This window comes from Monodon monoceros, unplaced genomic scaffold (assembly GCF_005190385.1).
Source record: "Monodon monoceros isolate NGI ecotype Baffin Bay Population unplaced genomic scaffold, NGI_Narwhal_1 Super_Scaffold_5, whole genome shotgun sequence".
In the NCBI taxonomy this organism is placed as follows: domain Eukaryota; kingdom Metazoa; phylum Chordata; class Mammalia; order Artiodactyla; family Monodontidae; genus Monodon; species Monodon monoceros.
The window spans coordinates 108,502,924-108,525,556 of record NW_021703782.1 but is presented as its reverse complement, the minus strand read 5'-3'; the positions used below and the strand labels follow the sequence as shown (position 1 = coordinate 108,525,556).

General features: G+C 55.3%; 1 protein-coding gene and 1 long non-coding RNA gene across 7 annotated transcripts in view; one reads left to right on the top strand and one right to left on the bottom strand.

The window, feature by feature from the left end:
* RAPGEF1 (Rap guanine nucleotide exchange factor 1) overlaps window positions 1-21,286 on the top strand; it is a 119,898-nt gene extending 98,612 nt beyond the window's left edge. For all 6 annotated transcript variants that reach the window (XM_029201620.1, XM_029201615.1, XM_029201617.1 and 3 more), the window contains 12 exons: window positions 3,295-3,403; window positions 4,975-5,050; window positions 7,827-7,911; window positions 9,783-9,875; window positions 10,758-10,943; window positions 11,741-11,825; window positions 11,964-12,058; window positions 13,494-13,572; window positions 13,663-13,764; window positions 14,972-15,069; window positions 16,178-16,306; window positions 16,641-21,286. In XM_029201620.1, the coding sequence (XP_029057453.1) occupies window positions 3,295-3,403; window positions 4,975-5,050; window positions 7,827-7,911; window positions 9,783-9,875; window positions 10,758-10,943; window positions 11,741-11,825; window positions 11,964-12,058; window positions 13,494-13,572; window positions 13,663-13,764; window positions 14,972-15,069; window positions 16,178-16,306; window positions 16,641-16,791 (1,288 nt within the window). In that variant the 3' untranslated portion in view covers window positions 16,792-21,286. The remainder of the gene's footprint in view (window positions 1-3,294; window positions 3,404-4,974; window positions 5,051-7,826; window positions 7,912-9,782; window positions 9,876-10,757; window positions 10,944-11,740; window positions 11,826-11,963; window positions 12,059-13,493; window positions 13,573-13,662; window positions 13,765-14,971; window positions 15,070-16,177; window positions 16,307-16,640) is intronic.
* LOC114883705 lies at window positions 5,496-7,835 on the bottom strand. The gene is made up of 3 exons (XR_003790651.1): window positions 6,501-7,835; window positions 6,105-6,406; window positions 5,496-5,710 (listed from the first exon to the last, which is right to left on the bottom strand). It is a non-coding gene; the product is annotated as an uncharacterized LOC114883705 (long non-coding RNA).
* Window positions 21,287-22,633: the final 1,347 nt, after the last annotated feature.

The following is a 22,633-nucleotide window of genomic DNA, read 5'->3' as shown; positions in this document are numbered from 1 at the left end:
TGATGTCTTGAGATGGAATCTACTCCCGGTGAAGAGGCAGTGAAGATTATTGAAATGACAACAACGGATTTAGAATATTAGCGGCAGGGTTTGAGAGGACTGGCTCCAATTTTGGAAGAATTTCCACTGTGAGTAAAATGCTAGCAAACAGCATCGCCTGCTCCAGAGAAGAGTGTTTGTGAGAGGAGAGCCAGTTGGTGCGGCAGACTCCACTGCGGTCTTGTCTTAAGAAATCGCTGCAGCCCCAGCCTGATCAGTCAGCAGCCGCCAGCATCGAGGCAGGCCCTCCACCCCCAGAAAGATTACAGCTCACCAGTGGCTCAGACGGGGGTTAGCATTTTTTTTAGCAATAAAGTATTTTTTAATTAAGGTGTATGAACACTTTTTTAATTTTTATTGATTGATCGATTTTTAAGATTTAATTTAATTTTTATTTTTTTGGGCTGCGTTGGGTCTCCATTGCTGCGTGCGGGCTTTCTCTAGTTGCGGCGAGCGGGTTGCTACTCTCGGTTGCGGTGCGCGGGCTTCTCATTGCGGTGGCTTCTCTTGTTGCAGAGCACGGGCTCTAGGCACGCGGGTTTCAGTAGGTGTGGCTTGCAGGCTCTAGAGCTCAGGCACAGAAGTTGTGTCTCGTGGGCTCTAGAGCGCAGGCTCAGTAGTTGTGGCGCACGGGCTTAGTTGCATGTGGGATCTTCCCAGACCAGGGCTCGAACCCGTGTCCCCTGCATTGGCAGATGGATTCTTATCCACTGCGCCACGAGGGATGTCCCTACTGTTTTTTTAGACATAATGCTATTGCACACTTAACAGATTACAGTATAGTATAAGTATGCCTTTTATATGCACTGGGAAAAGAAAAAAATTCATGTGAATCACTTTATTGTGTTATTTGCTTTATTGCAGTGGCTGGGAACCGAGTCCACAGTATCTCCGAGATATGTGTGTACACTCTTGCCTTTATTCTGATTCTCAAAATTATGCATGCTCAGGGTAGAGAACATGGAAAGTATAGAAATGTATAAGAAAATAAGAAGAATCACTGATAACTGCAGCCCTCAGAAGCCCTCCTGCTGGCACCAGGCTGCCTCTGCTTCTTGAGCATCTCCACGCATACTCTTCACCTCACACGTTACCCACAACAGTGTTTTCCTTCTCACATCCTAGGCCAGCCTTCCTTCTGCCTCTTCCAAGTTCAAATGTAATAAAGGAGTGTAAAAGATTCCCCCCACCAACCTTTTTATTGTGAGTTTCTAGAGATAGTGTGTAAATTGTATGTAGTGTGTATTTGAAAGTAAGTCACAGACATGACACTCAGCCCCTAAATATTTCAGCATGCCTCCTAAAAAATTTTAGACGCCTACCTGATTACGATATGATTATCACACCTAAGAAGAGTAATAAATTCTTTACATTATCTTATATGCAAATGATCCTCCATTTCCCTAGTTCTCCCTATGTCTTATAAGGCTTATTTTTTGGAACCAGGGTCAATCAGGAGTCATCTCTGCATTTATTCATATGTTTCTTTCATCTTTGGTAACATTTTCAACATTAGCATGAGTCAAACCGGCCTGGCTTTAGAAATATGTAGTAAATTTCTCCAGTCCACACGTAGAAAGGATAATGTGCAGGACCTGTGAATCAGCCCTGCCACCTGCAACTTCATGTTGACTTCCCCTTCTTTGTGAAATGCTCCACAAATTCAAGCTTTTCCTCCCTCTTTCGGCTAAGGTTCGGCTACTTCTGGAGTCCTGGGGACAGAGCTAAGCAATACCCACTTGCTATTGTCAGGCCTAAACATAAATGGTTAAAGATGTGGTAAAAATAGCAAGAGACAGGAAAAAAAATAGAAAGCATTCTCTAGGGGCCTGTTGACAAGGGCTGCCTGCCCAGCCTACTCTGGCCGCCCCTCAGTACTGTCCACACGGAGTCTGGTTCAGTGGCCCAGGCTCAGGTCTCCCCAAGTGTTAAGGGGTGATGGGTTTTCTGGTCTAACACGTAGTGGCAGAGGCGTCTGTGCCAGACAACAGCAGCTCATGGGCTCCAGCGCCATTGGACCCAGGGGTGCCATTTTTCAGAGTTCAGGTGGCCCCTGCACAAGAAGCAGAAGGATGAGCACGCTGACTGGCTAGAAGCGGTCGCTGGGATGTTGTCCTCTTTCCGTGAAGGCCAGGCCACAACTGGACGCTGACGTGCAGCTGAGGCTTCGTCCCAGGACTGCGCGTGGTTTTGCTCTGGCCCATCCATGTTGCCTTACTGAAGGCCCAGGGGCTTTGTTTGTTTGTTTTGTTTTGACTTGGGTTTTTTCGCCCGTACCGTGTGGCTTGTGGGATCTTAGTTCACCAACCAGGGATTGAACCCAGGCCCTCAGCAGTGAAAGCATGGAGTCTAATCACTGGACTGCCAGGGAATTACCAAAAGGCCCAGGTTTTAATGTCTCAGATACTTAGGGTTAAAAATGAAGCCTGCGACCACAAGGCCAGTCAGTGGCTCACGGGATCGATCACGAGAATGATGGGAATATGGGAGAAAATGCCGGGGAAAGCGCAGTGCCCGTAGACCCCACATCCATCTGCCTCGTGTCCCCCGCTGCAGGCTCCCTATGTGCTTCGTCTGTTGGAGGTTCTCTCCTCCCCCTTCACCCAAACTCCTACTCAGCGCTTCAGTCTCAGCTTGCCTGTCCCATCTTCAAGCCCTCCCTGCCCTTGGCTCAGGCTGGACCCCTGCCCATGCTGCTGCCCACCTGCCCGCCGGCACCCACGGACAAGGGCCTGCTTCATGCTCCTCTTCAGTCCACTAGAGAGGTGGCCCTGGGGAGAGACCTGGGGATGGCACTGAGATCATGCTGGCTTGTTCCCCCGTCCCACTGGCCCTTTGCCATTCTCTCCTTGAGTACTGACAGTCCGGGCGGTCTGTGGGCCTTGACACAGGTGACTGAGACCATTACTTTTTCAAATTGCTCAGTGGAACCTTCTTGCTCTGCGTGCTTAATCCCTTCCACTTACTGAGGGAGTGTCCGGAGAGAGCAGGGACTGTCCCCAGGTCACACAGCTTATCAGGAGCAGAGCTAGAAACCCAGTCTGCATCCCGGCCTCTTGACTACCTCCCGGGCCCCCTGTGGAGGGGTGGTGGGAAGCGGGTCTGGGCTTCTTGCTGGAGCCGCAGTCCGGGGAGGACTCATTCAGGGGAGCGGCTGTACCACAAGACCCCGCGCACGGGACCACGCTACCTTGGCCCCCAGGAGCCGTGGAGCTCAGGGTCTGTTGACACAACACAAACCATTTCTCTCTCCAGGGCCCCAAAGTCACCAGATGCTCCAGAGGCTCAGTCGGAGGAGGAAGTAGACGAGCTGTCCCTCATTGACCACAATGAAATTATGGCAAGGCTGACGCTCAAGCAAGAGGTGGGCTCCTCACAGGCCTTCGTGTGCAGGGTCTGGCCCAGAAAGAGGGTGGGGGGCTTTGAGCAGGGAACCTGGAGGTGTCCCAAACAGAAAGGCCCAAGCCGAGTGCTGACCCCCCCAGGTGGCCCTCCTGGGCGGCGGGCTCTGGCATCCCGTTCGTCCTGGCCCCATGCCTGGGCCACCGTGGGTGCTCTAAGACCCTGGGCACATGGGTGACTTCCAGGAGGAAGTGTGCCGTCCCCTTCCCTGACACCTCTGGAGAGTGATCTTGGGCAAGTGACATGTCCTCTCTAAGCCCCAGATGACAGGACTCTGGAGGGTGTTGTGAGAACGAAATCCACGAGGGTGCTCAGCACGGAGCCCGTGTGTGGTAAGCCCTCGCTAGTGCAAGATATTTTTATGTTGTTAATGACAGAATGACCCCAGTGTAGTGTCAGCGTGGGAAGCACAGCTAATTAAGAAATTCCAGGCCTGGCCACCGAGGCTGCCTCCATCCCATGTCTTGTCAGGAGAGCCTCATGGGTAAACGTGGTGCCCGAACCCGGCACAGTAAGAGGAGCTGACCTGAGAGGGCCTCCCGCCCCCTGCTGCCGAGCGGTTCTGGGGACACGGAGGAATGGCTCCCAGCGGTAGCCTTGACCCCAGCCGAGGAGGCGGCCGTGCTCTACACACACACGTGGCTAGGCTGCAGCAGAGAGGAACCGGGAAGGCAGGGCTGGCTCCTCTGCAGAGAGAATGATGTTTCGTGACTCTTGCCAGAAATTTCTTCTGAGAAATCAGGTCCTGGGCGGAGCTGCCCTGTCTTAGCTGGAAATCCAAGACACTTCCAGCGTAAAAACCTTGAAGCTTTGGAGAGGCAGATCCATCTCCAAGAGCTAGAGACACGAGGAAGCTCTCGCGGGGCGTGGTCTCCTTCGGAATTACAGCGTATGGGGCCGGTGGCTGCAGGCCAGGCTTATGGGTTAAGGCCTCAGTTTGCTCATGTGAAAATAAGACTTTTCCCTTAACTGGCAGGCCACGGTCAGTGTAAGCAACATCGGATATAATTGAGCATCTTTGTGACACTTTTCACTCCTCTAAGGAGGGCTCCCTGGAAGAACATGTGATGTGACAAGTGATTCCCTCCACCTGAGGAAGCAGGTTTAGATTTAGGGCAGCTTGCTGCAGTTTTGCGAACATGCGCATACCTGGAAGTGGTCTGCCGCCTCCACCATCATCCTGGGAAGGGCTGGTGCCAGTCCTGCCTGCCTCCCCGTCGGCTCCCTCCGTCCCCTCTTCCGCCCTGAGCCGCGGGTTGGTGAACAGGGAAAGACTGACTGGAGCCATGCCCCCCTGAGCCAGTGGTGACCTCAGAGCGCTGTGCCACGCGGTGGGCGGGCTGGATGGGCGCACCTGGCCTCTGCAGCCCGGCCACGCTGCTCCCGGAGTGAGGGAGGGCAGGGCAGGGCAGAGAGGACCTGGCGTCTCTGCAACACCGTGTCTTTGTCATCTCGTCCCTGCTTGTGACTCCCTAAGCGGACTTTCTTACGGCTGCGTTCTGCTCCACGCCCTCCTTTGCTGTGGTTTTGCAGGGCGACGACGGACCAGACGTCCGGGGAGGATCTGGTGACATCCTACTGGTCCACGCTACTGAGACGGACAGGAAAGGTACGGCAGCGCCGGCCGCGGCGGCCTCTGTGCCCGAGCTCCCCGGAGGGGGCTGGTCCCGCTGAACCGAGACGTTGCTCGGCTCCACTGCCCTGCCCTCTCCTCTCCTCCAGCCCTGAGCGGGTCAGAACAGCAGTCCTGGTGCTGCTGGGTCACCGTAGGGAGTGCCGACGTGGGGGACAGGTGACCTGCATTCAGAGCCAGACCCTTCGCTCCCCAACCCCCTCAGAGCATGTCCTCTGGTGGTGCAGGGTAGTGAGGACCCCAGGATCATCAAGGGGCAAGTTTCAGGTGCAGAGCCCGGCACCTGGTAGGTGCTCCACAGACGGTACCTTGAGTAGCGACATGTTCAACGATAGTGCTAAAATTACGTTGATGTGCGGGTAGCTTTTTACGCTTTTCCTGATATTTTGCCCATTATATTATTCCAGACCGCTGGATTGGGTTTCCTTTATTCCTCCTCTGGGAGCTTCCTGGGGCAAAGGTCCTGTCAGGAGCATCCAGTCTTCCAGCAGCGTTACCTGCACAGGACGGGGTTCCCCACTCTCAGCGCAGAGGCACCCCTTCACGTCCTGATCCTTCGAGAGGGCTGGAAAAGCAGGGCCTGTTTTCTGTTGGGTGGACTCTGCCAGCAAAGGAGCTGTCCTTGCAAGTTGTGTTCTGGAAGGAGGAGGAAAAGGAGGGTCTGTAAGGCCGGTGCCGTGACCTTGGTCAGGCGGGAGGGGCCTGCAGTGCACACGCCCCACAGCTGGGCCCGGCCTCTCCCCACACACACTTCCTTTTTACATTTTTAAAATTATTAAAAAGATGATGGAACAGCAATGGTAAAGTAAGGTGTGTAGGAATTAAAACACCCCAGTCATGAAACCCTAACCCACTAATTTCATTTCTGTAAACAACCTGGTCCCTATGTTTTTACAGCAGATTTCCCAAAGTATGTTACACAGATGATTCTGGGAATTTTTAAATTATGAAAGTAGTACAAAAATAATTGTTTGCATTGCTGAAAATTTGAAAATTAGAGAAAAAGAAGAAATGGCTCCCACAAACTCACCACAGCCACGCTTTTGCTCTCCGGGTTTCTTCTGACCCAGGCAGAGGGCGGTCCTGGACACTGAGTTTGAATCCTGGCCGTGCGTTCTCAGGCTGGGCCGCTGCTGGGCACGTCCCTTCTCGGCCTCAGCTGACTCAACTTTGTGAAGAGGTTCAAAGTGCCCAGTGGGTGTGAAGACTGAGCGAGTTGGCACATAGGAAGTGCTCGGGGAGTATCTGTTTACATCCCTAGGAACAGCCCGTGCTCTGCCTTCTTCAGTAAACCCTCCTCCGTGCCGGACAGGTCAGAGCTCCATCCTCAGCCTGGCATGAGAAACAGCTCTCATTTTTGTCCGGTAGTGGAAGGCTGAAGTGGGAGCTGGCCACAGTCCTCAGCCCTGAGCAGTGAACTGCTGACCTGCTAGGTGCAGCCGGCTGCGGCCCCGGCCAGAGGGAGCCCTGCAGGCAGGGCAACCCGAGGACCTTCCAGTCGGTGCCGACCATGCCTGGGAGAGGAGGCTCTGCTGCCTGCTGGGGCTTCCGCTCGGTTTTATCAGTGGAAAGATGTTGAGGCTGCAGTCATTTGTCCCTGGGATGGGCGGTTGAGGCAGAGGCCCTGGGCCACACAGCAAGCTCCTTGGGCAGGCGGCTTCCTGCAGACCAGAGACCACACCAGTGGCTGGGAGACCCCATGGCTCAGGGGGTGCAGCCTTGGACCCCTTCTTCCAGTGGGCCTTGCCCTCCCCTGGACCCATCTCTGCTTCCTTGCCCGTCTTTGAACAGAAGCCCAGATTTGACAGTGAGCTAGGTGGGCTTGGGGTCCAGGAAGGAGCCTGCACCTCCAGTCCGTAAGCTTCCCTCACGGCACCGCACCGCCAGCCAGATCACCCAAGCACACCCCAGGTGCACGTGCAGGTGTTTCTTCTCCTCTCGTTGTCCAGGGTGTGAGCAGCAGGGGCGGGGGACAGGAGCCGGGCTCTGCAGGGCGGGGCTGCCCAGCCGGAGAAGTGGGGTCCTTGAGGTTCCTCCACCCGATGAGTCGTGGGAGGAATGAGAGAAGACAGGGGAAGGTGGTCTGTGTCCAGAAAAGAACACTTAAGTAATGTGTGTGCATGTGCCCAGCTTCACGGTGAGGGCCACAGACTTTGGAGCCGAATCAGGACTCGAACCTCAGCTCCAGCACAGAATAACTCTGAAGTTCACAAGCCTGGCCAGGTCATATGTCTCCAGGAGGGACTTGCATTTAAAACATGCCCCCCCTTTTTTCCTTAGTGTCGGAGGCTGCGTGGTTGGGAGGGTGTGTCATAGCCATAAATAAACAGGGGTCTGTTGTGAACGTGGAAAGGTTGGGAATCCCTGGCTAGAACCAGCCGCTGCAAAGGGAAGGAGAGGCGTTGGGTGGGAGCTGCCAGCCCTAATCCCACTTGACTTCCAGGCTGGCCTCCTCCCAGTGGGCCTTGCCCTCCCCTGACACCAGAGCCTGCACACCTGAGTGTCCAGCAGCGTGAGGCTGAGCCCCTTCGGCCTTTGCTTAGGTCTCTCGCTATGTGGAGATTCCCAAGGTTTTTGTTCCTGGGCTTCTGCCACCTGAAGCGTTCCCTGTGCCTTAGCTTCAGAGTCCCGATGATGAGTTTGAATGTGCCCTCTGTGTGATCAGAAGTGGCATGTGCTTGCAGCGGGTGTGCTGCCTGTCTGTGCCCTGCGCCGGTGGCAGGCCTCACTGACCAGCTGCCCTTCCCTCCAGATCTCGTGTTGTACTGCGAGGCCTTCTTGACCACCTACAGGACCTTCATCGCCCCTGAGGAGCTCATCAAGAAGCTGCGGTACAGATACCCTTGCCTGCGCCTCAGCCCCGGCGCCGCACCGCTCACTGCACAGGGCCTCCTGGAGCCGGGGGAGGGGCCTTCGTGCCCGCGCAGGGAGCTGCGGGCAGGAGTGATGGAGGTGCTCAGCCCAGCTCTGCCATGGCCCAGCTTTGGGACCTCAGGCAAGGCTTCTTTGAGCCTCATTCCTCGTCTGTAAAAGGGCTGAGTGATGTTATATGAAGTGCCTGGAACAGAGGGTGCCGCCTAATGGCAGTTGTGATCACTGGGTGATTCTGAGAAAGAATTAGAAAGAACTGGCACACACTGAGAGGGTGGGAGTGTGCGGGCCCCTGCGGAGACCCAGGTCACTGGCACCTGCGGCTTTGCGGAGCTGAGCCCCAGGGCATCAGGGGTGATGGGTACGAAGTGTGCAGGGTTTGAGGGAATCAGGAGTCCAGAGAACCACCTCAGGGGCAGTCACGGCCACTCCCCCAGATGGCAGACCCAGCAGTGGAGCACAGTCGCCTCCTCCCCCTCGACCACATCTACCCCACGGGCTCACCCTTTCAGATACGACTCCCCACAGTAGTGGCCAAGGAAGATCCCGAGGCCTGGAGGGATGCACGTTCATTGCCTCTTTCTCGGGTCCAAACCTGCCCATCCTGTCAAGGCTAAGGAGCTACTGTTGCAGCCCAGGGTCCCCGCCCCTCAGCGTCCTCCCTCGTCACAGCCCATGACTGCCATCTGCTGGACAGCCGTTGTCCCTTGGGGCAGAAGTCCTGAGCCCTCCCAGCTCTCCCACGCTCTCCCACTCCCTCCCGTGTGCCCACGCCTCCTCTGCCTCCTGTCCTTCTCTCTCCCCTGGCCCCCCCTCGGGGCCCTGGTCCCTCAGAACTGGACGGCCCCCAGGTGCAGAGACTTCGTTCCCTCCCGCCTCACACCTTCAGCGCCTCACAGGCCTCTGGCTCAGTGAATGACAGTGACTCACGCTTGTTGAGAACGGCCTGGTGTCGGTTATGATGCTGAGCGATTGCATGGGTAATCTCACTCCGCTCTACCATCTCATACACACGTCACTACCATTTGTTATGTGGCGCCAGGATATCATTTCCTACTGTGTAATTAAGGAAACTGAAGTTCAGAGAGGTTAAGTGACACGTATGGCAGCTTGGAGGGGGAGGGCCCCCCAGGCCTCTCTGACTCGGCATCCCAGCATCTGCCTGCCTGGCGCTCCAGGCATGTTAGCGGATGTGTTGCAGCATCGAGATCCTGGGCGCAGCTGGCTGGTGGGTCCTGTGTGCTGCCGGCCCTCGGCGCTGTCCCTGATGCATGGCTCCTTCCTGAGAGCAGGCGCTATGGAGCCATAGAAGTGTCTGGAGACTTGATGAACACGAGGGCAGCCACGGCCTCAGGGAGGAAGTAGCCAGGTGTTTGAAGGGCAGGTGCGCAGGCAGCCTCTGAAGCTGTGGAAGGGTGATGGGAACTCGTGACGGGAGCGGAGGGAGACCCGTCTGGGGGGCTGTGCGCCTTCCCCAGGGACCCGGGGATTTTAGGGCAAGTGCTTTCTGACCACCTTTCTCTGCCTGAGCTCAGCGATGCAGCCTTCAGCGTTTCAGCGGTCACAGGAACCTTGGGTTGATCCCAGCAGAGAGGCAGGCCTGGGAGCGCAGGGATGAGGTTCTGCAGGCAGGAGAGGTTGGTGGTCGAGAACGGGGTCAGAGAGGTCCGGGCTGAACCTCACTTTGCAGTTCCGCCACCCCGCACAGGTCCCCTGCCCTCCCCGTGCCCTCGTTCCCAGGGTTCGCTCAGGGAAGGGGGGCTGGGGGAGGGCGGCCCTCCCGCGCACTTCCCCGTCCCTACCCGTGAGGGTGGTTGTTTCTTTAACCTGCGCCCACGTACGAGAAGTTCTCTCCTTTTGCCGACACATTCAAGAAGCGCGTCAGCAAGAACACGTTCTTCGTGCTGGTACGGGTGGTGGACGAGCTCTGGTGAGTCCTTCCGCCCCGGGGGATGGAGGGCGGAGGGGCCCAGCAGGCCGCGGGCATCTTGGGGTCCCCGCCGGGGTACAGGCTTCCCCGCAGAGATCTGGGCCTCCCATCACATTTCACCTGCATCTCCTGGGCTCTGTGCCCACAGAGCCCTGCCCAAGGCCCTGGACAGGGCTCACTCCTGCGCGCTTTAACACGACCCCTGGGGAAAATGGCTTGTCCCCTCAGACCCTCCCTGGCCCGGCCCTGATTTCCTTGTGGGGGCCATCCCTCTGGCACGTGGCTTAGACCTTGGCTGCCCTCCTCATCTTTCCACGGTCCCCTGAGTGGCATTTGCCCTTTCCAGTCATTGAACAAACATAAAGCACAAGGTCCCTTTCCTAGGTCTAGAGAGCCCTTGGTAAGGAAGCCACCCAGGCCCCGCCCTCAAGGTGTTTACCTTCTGCTGGGGGGTGGCCTTAGTGATTACGGGGTGGGGCTGTGAAACACTGCGTGTGGAGAATACTGTGCAGGGGCGTCCTGGGGCTGTCTGTGGAGCCCAGACCTCGTCGTGATTCATCACCCCCGTGGGATCAGGAGCTCCCCTGGGGCAGGCTTCGTCTCCATAGCCCAGGCCGCAGCACGGTCCCTGGTGCTTATCCAGTGCCAGTGACCATTTGCTGAGAGAATGACAGTTATCTGTTACCAATGGGACCACTCCCGGAACTCTGTAGGATGCAGACAACCATCCCAAGACCTTCTCTGGCTCTCTTCCCACGAGAGGTTTCCCAGCTCTGCTGGTGGGTGTCTCAGGTGTCTTGAGGGGGTTCTAGACCCCGTGGCACCAGCCCTCTTCTTATGCTTGCATCCCTGCCCCTCACCGCATGGCCCTTGGCCCTTTAGCCTAGTGGAGTTGACGGAAGAGATCTTGAAGCTGCTGATGGAGCTGGTCTTTCGCCTGGTGTGCAACGGGGAGCTCAGTCTGGCCCGTGTGCTCCGGAAGAACATCCTGGACAAGGTGGACCAGAAGAAGCTGCTCAGGTGTGCCAACTCCGACCAGCCCCTGGCGGCCAGGGGCGTAGCAGCCAGGTGCGCCACCCGCCGTCCATCCTGGGCTTCTCCGGGCCCTGCCTCTGGCGAGAGCCATACCGGCAGCCGTCTCTCCATTCTACGTCCTTCAGTGCCCCCCTCCCCGCCCCCGGCCTCACAACCTCACCTCCCGGTTCTGCCCGGGCCCTGCGACGACGTGCCTCAGGGAGAGCCCAGTGGTTCCCCTGGGGCTGGGCCTCTTCTCCAGGGTTACGTTGTATGACTGATCACCGTTTTAGTAGGAAGTGGGGCAGCAGGGCGTGTAGGGGCTTACCAGGACAGGGGACAGGAATGCCTTTCAGGTCAGCACTTAATTCTCTTCCCGGCGCTAACGTGGCAACTTAATTCTTGTCACCCCCTGTGCCATCCTGACCGTTCCTGAGAACCTGTGTATAGGCTCCACCTATGTAGAGGTTCCACTGGCCCTCTCCCGAGGCCATGGAGGTTTGTTGATTTATCACCTCTTTGTTGGTGTCTCAGCTCCATTCACATGGCACCATCTTTGTTCCCAATGGGCCCTGAAGGGGGGTCGGGCTGTGCGTTCTCAGGCAGCTGAGCTCGCGGGCCCGCGAGCGGAGCCACCGAGCCAGCCAGGCGGAGGCAGGGGGGAAGGTAGGCCCCGTGGTCCCAGGGAGACGAGTGCGGTCCGGTCCTGACCCGCCCCCAACCCGCTGCGTGGCCTCCGTGCTGCGGTGAAGCAAGTCGTGTTCCCTCAGCTCTGAGGCCTGAAGTGCAGCCCCCACCCAGCCCCCACCGTCCTGTCCACTGACCACTCATCTCGTGCCTCTGTCTTCCAGGCCCGGGACCTTGCATGACTTTCACAGCCATGAGATAGCTGAGCAGCTGACACTGCTGGATGCCGAGCTCTTTTATAAGATAGAGGTATGGCCACGCGTGGGGTTGGGGGAGGGCTGTGCCCGGCCCTGGTGAGTGCAGCTGCTTGTCCCCGAGTGAGAGAAGCCACTGCGTCACAGCAGAGCCAGCGGGCCTAGGTTCTATCCAGTCTGCCTGCTTTTTCAGATTCCTGAGGTTTTGCTTTGGGCAAAAGAGCAGAACGAGGAGAAGAGCCCCAACTTGACCCAGTTCACGGAGCACTTCAACAACATGTCCTACTGGTAAGAAGGGGCCTCAGTGCAGAGCACTTCTGGATGGGTGCCTGTGTGTCCTTCGCAGAGAGCGCCCATGGCAAGGACAAAGGGGTGCCCTTTCATTCCTCCCAGCTCCTTCTGGGGCCCTGTGGGCATTCGTTGTGAACCAGAGACAGGACAAGGGCAGGGACAGGACAGGGCGTGTCTTGCACGTTGGAAGGGGCCACCTGGGGCGGGGGGGGGGGGGGGGGTGAGGAGGACTCAGCCAGGATTTATTAGTAATGTCTGCTATCGATGGCGGCAGAGGAGCGGGTGTTAAACTTGCCACCCTGCGCTGGTCGTTGCCAGTCTTCGCACTGCCAGGTGTGGCCTCGGGACTGTCCTCACACTGACTCTGCCTGAAAGAGAAGTAGAGCAACGGAGTGGCTGTATTAATACTTAAGCCTTCAATTCTTAAAGCAAAGTGAAGCCCAAAAGTGCATTTATGTTGTAACATACAGCAGGACTGTTGACTCTTAAAGACGCGACTCAAGGGTGTCCACAGCCTCTCGGCCTCAGTAGAGGATGGTTGGGTGTGGCGGCCAGTGGCAGTCTCATACTGACCCCCGGACACACACACAATCCATCCCCACCACCAGGGAAACGTCCGTTTTGAAGTGTTCTAAGGACTGCTCTTCGGAGAACTGGGTCCTCTCCCACTTGCCCTGCTTCTCTCTGCACCACAGGAAGCGTTTCACTCGTCAGCAGCACGTGCTTAGCGTGGCAGCCCAGCAGAGGACGAGGTGGTTTCCAGGGCAGACAAGCCGTGCAGCCCTGAGCATGGCCTCCAGCCCTGCCCCTTGCTGGGCGCTGGGGGCTCCAGACACACCCCCTGGGGCCTGCCTAGGAGGAGATGTGGGTGGAGCCCCTTCAGAGCCCCGGTGCTCAAGGTGGACTCGGTGCCGGTGCCCTTTAATGGGTCAGAAGAGGGGCACGTTCTCTGGGTGATGGGCGGTGGCCCCTGTGAAAGCACAGGGGATCGAGGCCACTGTGAGGTCCTCGTGCAAGGCTGGCCTTTGGCTTTGGTTGCTGCTAAGTTTCTGAGAGGTGCCCTCCCTCATGGCCAGCAAGGTGGCCTCTTAGCCCACACGCCCACTCGTCTCCGAGCTAATCCTGAGTCCACACTCACTGAGCGTTTCCAGCCGCCGTGGTGCTCACGGTCAGCGCTCACCGGGAGAGTGTCCATCCGCACAGTCAGAGGTCCCAGCCACTGGATCTCTCTGTGGCCTCTTACCTATCCCTGGGGTGCCATGAGCTCCTTCAGAGCAGAGACGGGGGTACACCTGGTGCCTCGTGAGCCCGGGGCACTCCCTAGGCACGGGCTCCTGGCCGGCTGGTACAGGTGCCCCCGTCCCATTGCCACCAGAGGCCTGAAGAGAGACGGGTCAGCTCAACTGTCTCTTTCTCCCCTTGGTCCGTGCAGGGTTCGGTCAATCATCATGTTACAGGAAAAGGCCCAAGACAGGGAACGGCTGCTCTTGAAGTTCATCAAGATCATGAAGGTAACTGTGGGCACTCTCCCCAGAGCCCGCCACAGGAGCCCCTGCCTGCCTGCCCGCCAGCCCATCCCTACCCCCTCCCTCTCTCTGCAGCACTTACGGAAGCTGAACAACTTCAACTCCTACCTGGCCATCCTCTCAGCGCTGGACTCGGCCCCTATCCGCAGGCTGGAGTGGCAGAAGCAGACCTCAGAGGTGGGCGGCTGGGAGGGCAGCCGGGAGGGCAGCTGTGGGACGCGAGGCCCGGCTGTGGTGGGACGAGCTCTGCCCCGCCCTGCCCTAGTTTCCTGTCTCTAATCTCCAGTCACTGGGCCCTGCGGGGCTTGGTGTTAGTGAGTGCCGGGGTTGTCACGTCACACCACATCCTGCTGCCTGTACCGCAGAACCGTGCCTGGGTCCCAGCTTCACCTTCTGCTTCCTGCCCTCGACCCGGGCTTCTAGAGGGGCTCCTTTGGGCGCGGGCCGCACTAGGCATTGGGATGTACTGTGAACAGGCTAGACCCGTTATTAGGTGGGGCTCTTCAGGGCAGGTACTACAGGGAGAAGGATGGGGATGGGGTGCTGAGCAAGCATGTGAACGAGGCGTCTGGGCCAGCCTGGGGGTCAGGGAGGCCCCCTAAGGAGGTATCGATCACACCATGACCCGAATAGGAGCTTCCTGGGAAGGGAGGGGAATTCCCATCAGAGGGGACAGAGGAGCAGGACAGAGGCCAGTGTGGCCACATCACAGTGTGGGGAGAATGGCTCTGCATCACAGGGGTCTTGGGGGGCCTGGCAAGGAACTGGACCCTTATCTTTGTGTGGGTGCTGTTCCTGGAAGAGAGACAAAGCCCACAGGGTTGAGTGTCGCCAGGGCTACCTGGGGGTCGTCTCGTGGGGCAACATAAAGGGACAGTTAAGAGACAGTGGTGTGTGGAGAAATGGGACATTCACACCAGCTGCTCCAGGAACACATAACAGGCCCTGAGGAGGCAGGGAAGGCTTCCTGGAAGAGGTGACACATCAAGGCGCGAGGCACGCAACAGGCGAAGGGGCAGGACAGGCAAAACCCCACCCACGCTGCGTGCAGGAGCAGCGAGCTCACCCGCCATCCCTAGTGGGCTCTGCCTTGAGTGCGGTGAGGCATGAAGGCAGGCTCGGGGCCGGGAGCGACATGGTCCAGTGTGTGCTTCTGCGGCTCAGGCGGGCTGCAGCGCTGAGCATAGCCAAGCAGGAGCCCAGCCTGAGGTCCACCACACGGGGCGCTGGCTGCTCAGAGACGCGGTTCTTTGTCAGCACCGCGGAAGGCCTGCCTGTGGCTGGGGCAGGGCGGGGTCTGGCTCTGGGTTGGTGGGGGGAGGGGCCGGGGCTCGGTGCCCCAGCGTTGGCACCGTGCTCACGGACTGCGCGTCCCTCCTGCCAGGGCCTGGCGGAGTACTGCACGCTGATTGACAGCTCATCCTCCTTCCGCGCCTACCGGGCCGCCCTCTCGGAGGTGGAGCCGCCGTGCATCCCATACCTGTGAGTACAGCCTCCCAACTGGGTTTGCCCCTCGTGTGCTCTGGGGAAGATACAGTGGGCCCCCAAAGAGAAGCCCTCGCTTAAAGGCTTCCAACCCAGACGTTTGTGCTTCTGTTTGAACTTTAAAAGTAAAACATACTCCTTGTTAAACAACTTAGATGAAAGAGGGGCCCAGGGAAAATGGTTCAGTCTTCCCCACTGCCCGGTCCTCCCACGCCTCCTCTCTTCCCTCATCTGCCAGTGGGCTTGTTTAGGCGCACGTGTGGACAGCCGTGTAGCATCTCTCTTCCCCCACCAGCAGCAGCGTGCTATAGTCCAGCTGTCCCCAAGCTTAGCTGCACATCACAGCCACCGGAGGGCCCTCCTGTCACCCCAGGAACCCTGAGAGTACTTGGCGTGAGGCAGCTCAGGGAGCGTTTCCCCAGGTGTGGGCCACGGGCTAAATAGGTATCTCACCAAAAAGAATCCCATGTCACGTAAGCTTGGGAAATAGCAGAAAACATTGAAGCTCAACAGTTTTCTTTGTGCGGGACTCACCGGACCCCTTAACATGCTAGTGGGCGGCGGGACCCTCCAGGAGGGGCAGGAGACCCAGCGCCGTCCCAGGCTGAGCGTGTGGCGGCATGCCCCGGCCCCACGCTCCCAAGTGTACAGCTTGCAGCCAACGGCCCTGCCGGGATTCCTAGCCTTCCTGCCCTGGCCAAGCACGACAGCCCTCCCCAGCCGGGCTGCTTGGGTGGGCGTGGCTGTGCCCCTCGGGCTGGGCTATCCCTGTGCAAGAACCGCCCCCACTCACCGCGGGGCTGCGCACCCTGTTTGATGACAGCACGTGACCCCCACCCCGCCACTCAGGTTCGGGGTGGTGTCATTCTTTCCTGCTCATCTGTTACCTGTACCGCTCTGCTGGGCTGGGACGGCTGTTGAAGAGGCTCCATAGCAGGTGGGCCTGAGCCCACTTTCCGGAGACCAGAACCTGAGTCGAATTCGCGCCGCCCCTCCCCGCAGACGCGCTTGCGGGTTTGGCAGCTGCTCGGGCTCCGGCTCGCCCATCAACCGGTTACCTGCCAGGCCACCCTCCAGAGTCTAACCTGCTTCTCCGTCCTCCCAGGGGGCTCATCCTGCAGGACCTCACCTTCGTTCACCTAGGAAACCCAGACTATATTGACGGGAAGGTGAATTTTTCCAAACGGTGGCAACAGTTCAATATCCTGGACAGCATGCGGTGCTTCCAGCAGGCGTGAGTGCTGCCGCCCTGAGGGGCCGGGCGGGCAGGGCCTGCACCCAGAGCTGGCCGCCAGCTCGTCCTGCGCGGTCCCGTGGGGGGAGGCTGGCGAGCCCTGGCCCTCCTGACTCCGGGGCAGTGGGGTCTCCCTGGGACCTCCTGCGGAGGGGAGCCCTTGCACAGAGCAGAGCACAGCTCTGGGGTGCAGCTCACGCTCTGCGCGCCAGCGTCACACGTGGACGCCGCTGCCCCGTGAGTCTGCTGAGGCGGCCCATGTGGCACCTCCAAGGGGTCTTGGGGCTGTTTGGCCCACACTGGCCCTCACCGGCCACCCTCCTCCCTCCACCAGGCATTATGACATCCGGAGAAACGATGACATCATAAACTTCTTCAACGACTTCAGTGACCACCTGGCGGAGGAGGCGCTATGGGAACTCTCTCTGAAAATCAAACCCAGGAACATAACACGGAGGAAAACAGACCGGGAAGAGAAGACCTAGGAAGACCTAGGAGCAGGTGCCGCAAGCGAGGAGAACTCGAGAGGCTCAGAGCGCCGCTCCGAGGCCGGAAGGGACTTTGGACCTGTTACGTGGCGGTGGCACGTGTCCTGGCCTCAGAGCCACCAGGCCCATCCAGGCCGCTGCTGTGCCGGGCAGGCGTCCGGAGCCGCAGCAGCTTCCTGCCCCTCCTCCGCAGGAGCAGACCCCCGGCCCGGGGGAGCCAGCGGGCGGTCTCACTGCTGATTTGTGAACTGGGGGTTTGGGTTTGGTTTGGGTTTCTGCTTTTGCTCCGTCTTCCGCTCTCCCTCTCTCCCCCTCCCCCCAAGCCTGGGAGCAGCGCAGGGACTTCAGCAGCAGCCCAGGAATGGTGGGAGTCTTCTGAATCTCCTGAAATGACAGATGAATAGAGGCCCAAGGACCCTCGGGGCGGGGGCTGCTCTCCCCGTAACCTTCAGTTGGGTGGGCAGAAAGTAGAGGAGACCCGGGAAAGACTCCTTTCACTTTCCATGTCCTACTTTTTAAGTGGAGGATGGTGTAAGCGTCTCACCTGGCCCAGAAGGGACGGCAGGTGGCCTTTCAGCAGCCCTGGAGCTGGTGCTCCCGTCGTGGTCCTGGCCCGCCCTTGCTGGGTCACGAGCAGCAGCCGTGGCCATCGTGTTTTCGCCCCTTCACTTCCTCCGCCCCGTCCCACCGGCCCTCCCCATCCTCTGGCACCGTGGGAGCTGGGAAGCAGCAGCTGGAAAGGAAGGACTTGACCATCCAAGAAACACACTTTATCTGAGTTGGGGCCAGTAGCTCTTGGTGAGCTAACCCAGAGAGAGGGGAGGGGCATTTCTGTTGGGGGGAGGGCCGGCAGCCCCCTCCTCTGTCGCTTGCCGTGTGCCTTAAACTCCATCTCCTATCCGTCCCGCCCTGCGGGCTCCCCTCCTCCCTGGCGCTGAGCCTGGTGGGCCCAAAGGGGCCCCTCTTTGCTCATCAGACCTTCTGCCAGCCTGACCGGCTCTCCTGTGGGAAGGACAGGGTGTCCCTGAGAGGCAGGGGCCTGGCGCAGAGGCGCCCCCTGGGGTTGACGGCCATGGCTCACCTGCTGGCTGGCAGCGAGGCGCAGCGTCTTCAGAAGCAGGTGCTCTTTCCAGCCTCGCTCTCCAGAGCCAGCCCCACTGCTGAGGTGGACGAGCTGAGGGGAGGTCTGCAGGGGGCTCTCCACGCCCCCTGGCCTCCGTGCCAGCCCGACGTGGGCCTGCGGGCAGGCTGCCATCAGAATCCGACGGCTGCCCCCAGGCCGCCTGCCTCCTGTTTTGTTCGTTTTACATAATTGAGAGCTCACTGCTCCTGGGTTTGGGACTTGGGCAGGCGAACACCAGGCTCAGCCCGGGCTTAGCCCAGTTTAAACAGAACAAAAGTAGAAAGCAACATCTGTTAACTGTTTAAAGAAACAGCCACGTCACTTTGAGTCCTTCATGGGTCTTTGAACAGCTTTTATCAAGAAGCTGTTTGTCCTGTGCACAGAGGGGAGGAATCTGTGAAATGTCAGTTACGACCCCTCAGGCAGTGATCCTGCGGTGGCAGCGGGCGGAATGCGTCACTTTATTATTTAAAGAGTGTGTGTATAGAGTCGCTGGTTAGGAACAATACTGTGTGTGGGGTTGGGTTTTAGTTTGTTCCCGCTTTTTTAAGTCCTCTCATTTCAGTCTTTCCCTCCTTCCCATCTTCCTCCTGGCCTGGCCCTGCTCTGCTGCTGCTTTGTGCAGCCACTGTGTGCTCAGGGCCCATGGGCTGTGTGGACTGCGGTTCCCTGGGGCCTCCCTCCATAGGTGGGCAACTGTCGACGCCGCGCTTCCGCTTCAGGCTCAGCGTCCCAGCCGCGAGCTGGACGGGGCTCGGGGGCTTCACCGTCCCTCCATTCAGAACAGACCCTGCACCCACACCTCCCCTCCCTGCCGGGAGCCCTGGCTCTGAGCCGAGGCACTGGGCAGGCAGCGCAGGTGGACAAGGGGCCGGCGTGGCCAGGTGACCCTGCATGAGGACAGCAGGTGCAATGTGTGTTTTAACTTATTGGCTGACAGGCTTCCCCACCTTGACCTCATGGAGACACATTCTGGCTCTGGGAGTTGCCAGCCTGGCTGTGGTTTGTCTGTCTCAGGGGCCAGATCAGCTGTACGAATGAGTCTTTACAACAAAGACACCCTCGGGAGGATTCGTTCTCTGCAGAGGCAGTTCTCACCTGCAGGTGTGGGTGGATCAGGGCAAGGGCAGGCACGCACCAGGGCTGACTTTAAAGCCCGATTCTGAGCAGCGCCTCCCTCCCACGGCCCCGCACCTCCCCAGTGTTACATTGTAATATATCCCCAACTAACCTGGCTGATGGTGGCATCTTCCTGCAGACATTTCAAACCTGTAACTTTTATATGAAAGGAAAATAAACACAGATGAAAGCCACGGCCACCTGCGTACCACATGCCACATGTGTCAAAGTGACAACTGAGCTGTCTCCTTTCTGTGGCCTCCTTGTGGCTGGGCGCCTGGCAGGTGTTGGGGGGGGGGGTTCTGTTGTCCCCATCTCTGTGGTCCCTTCTCTGTTCCCCAGTTTCTCCATCTGGAAGTGGGGGTAAGGACAGCTCTACCTTATACAGTCTGTGAAGGCTCATCAAGTTATACCTGGAACAGCATCTGGTGAGCTGTCGCCACTCTTATTAGCATATATTGAGTCCCGGGCACTTTGCAGGCAGCTCTACCTCACTGAAGCCTCTTAATTGAAAAATGATACAAGTGAAATACTGCAACCATAATAAGTACTACAAAGAAGAGGTACTTAACATTAAAGAAATTAAGTTGGATTTGAAATCCACTCACAAACATCAGGTCCAGACAGGCTTAACAGGTAATTTATGCTAAACAGGTAGCTTCAGTCTTAGACGAATGCCCCTGAGAACAGAAGGGAAACACTTCTCAACTTGTTTTATGAGTGGAATACAACCTTGACACCAAATCCAGACAAGGACAAGAAGGAAAATTATAGGCAAAATTACTGATGCAAAAATTATAATCTTAGCAACCCCAAACCAGCGATAACGTAAAACTCAAGACTCCCCATTGGGCACATCCTCAAATGCAAGGATGGAGTGATGATAGTACTTGATCCCTTTTCTTAGACCCTTATTTGGGCATTCCCATCTGGTACGCCTTTCCTTCCTGGGGAACCGAGAACAGGTGTGCCACCTCCATGTGTACTTTCTCCACCATGGCATACTTAGATTCCAGGTGTTGAGATGGCAGAGCCCTAACTGGAGGGAGCCCAGTCCGGGACTACTCCCACTGTTCCATACTGGGCTTTACACGAATGAAAAATGAATTTGCACTTACTAATAAGCTGCTGAGATTTCAGGGCTTTTAAGTTTTCACAACATGGCCTAGCCTCTCCTGAATAAAATACATTAACAGATTAAAGGAAGAACACCATATAATCACCTCAGTAGTCAGAAAGACCACTGTTAAAAAATTAAAACCCCCATTCATCATTTTTATTTAAAAAATAACTAACAGTCTTAGGTAAGTAGAAATCAAAAACTTCCTTAATCTAATAAATGTTACTTTCTAAAATCTCATGCAAACGTTATACTTAATGATGAAATATTTAAAGAAGTTCCTTTAAAATAGAACAAGGTAAGGATCCCACTGTCACCTTGTCTTTCACTGTCGTACTGGAGATACTAGCCAATGCAACAAGAAAAGAGATTAGTAAGAAAATCACGATAGTTAACAACGAACTACTAGAAAACATAATTCTTCAAATATCCAGTTTATACTAACATCACAATTCTTAAGGTACTAGGAATAAACCCAATAAGAGATGTATAAGACCTTATAGGAAAAAGGGTGATCCAGCAAGAGAAAATAACGTGTAAATATTTACACACCCAAATGCGAGCAACCTAAATATACGAAGCAAATAGTAACAGACTTAAAGGGAGAATAAACAGCAATACAGTAATAGTAGGGAACTTTAATACCCCACTTACATCAATGGATAGATCATCCAGACAGAAAATCAATAAGCAAACGTTGGCCTTAAACACATTAGACCAGACGGACTTAAAGATACATACAGAGCATTCCATCCGAAAGCAAGAGTACACTCTTCTAAGAGCACATGGAACATGCTCCAGCATAAGTAACATGTTAGACCACAGGTCGTTGTTGTAAACGTACGAAGGTTGAAATTATATCAAGCATCTTAGCCAGTCACAATGGTACAAAACTATAGAAATTACAAGAAAATGGGAAAATCCAAAAATACATGGAGATTAAACAGTATACTACTGAGCAACTAACAGGTCAAAGAAGAAAATAAAAAATACATTAAGACAAATGAAAATGGAAATACAACATATCAAAACTTACCGGATGCAGCAAGAGCAGTTCTAAAAGGGAAATTCATAATAATAAACACCTGAATCAAGAAACAAAAAGCTCAAATAAACACTCTAAATTTCAAGGAACTAGAACAAATGAAACCCAAAGTTAGTAGAAGGAAGGAAATAAAGGATTAGAGTGGAAATAAACAAAATACAGACTAAAAAGACAATAGAAAAGATCAATGAAAGAGCTGGTTCTTTGAAAAGATAAACAAAATGGACAAACCTTTAGCTAAACTCACCAAGAAAAAAAGAGTACTCAAAATCAGAAATGAAAGAGGAGCTATTACAACTGATACCACAGAAATACAAAGGCTCCTAAGAGACTTCTGTGAACAATTATATGTCAACAAATTTGACAACCTAGAAGACACAGATAAATACCTAGATGCATACAACCTACCAACACTGAATCATGAAATAAATCTGAACAGACCGATTACAAGTAAGGAGATCGAATCAGTAATCAAAAACCTCTCAACAAACAAAAGTCTGGGACCAGATGACCTCACTGGTGAATTCTACCAAACATTCAAAGAAGAAGTAATATCAGTTCTTCTCAAACTCTTCCAAAAACTAGAAGAGGAGGGAACACTTCCAAACACTTTTTTTTTTTAAAAAAAAAAACAAGGCCAGCATTACCCTGTCACCAAAAACAGATGAGAATGCCACAAGAAAACTACAGGCCAATATCCCTGAGGAACGTAGATGCAAAAATCCTCAACAAAAAATATTAGCAAACAAAATTCAACAATACAATAAAAGGATCATACATCATTAGCAAGTTGGATCTACTCCAGAGATGTAAGGATGGGTCAACATCTACAAATCAATGTGATACACCACATTAACAAAATGAAGGATAAATACCAAAAGACCATCTCAATAGATATTGTAAAAGCATTTGATAAAATTCAACATCATTTATGATAAAAATCTCACAGCAAAATGGGTATAGAGGGAACATACCTCAACATAATAAAAGTCATATATGACAAGCCCACAGCTAACACCATAGTGGTGAAAAGCTGAAAGCTTTTCCTTAGAGATCAGAACAAGACAGACACTGGAAAAAAAAAAAAGAAATAAAAAAATAAATTCCCTGGCAGTCCAGTGGTTGGGACTCAGTGCTTTCACTGCTGTGGCGGGGGTTTAATCCTTGGTCGGGGAACTAAGATCCCGCAAGCCGCAAAGCACAGCCAAAAAAAAAAAAGACCAGGACAAGACAAGGATGCCCCCTGTCACAGCTTTTATTCAACATAAGTATTAGAAATCCTAGCCAGAGCAGTTAGGCAAGAAAAAGAAACAAAAGGCATTCAAATTGAAAAGGAAGATATAAAACTGTTTGCAGATGACATGATATTATATATAGACAACACTTGACTCCATCAAAAACTATTAGAATAAATTCAGTAAAGTTGCAGAAT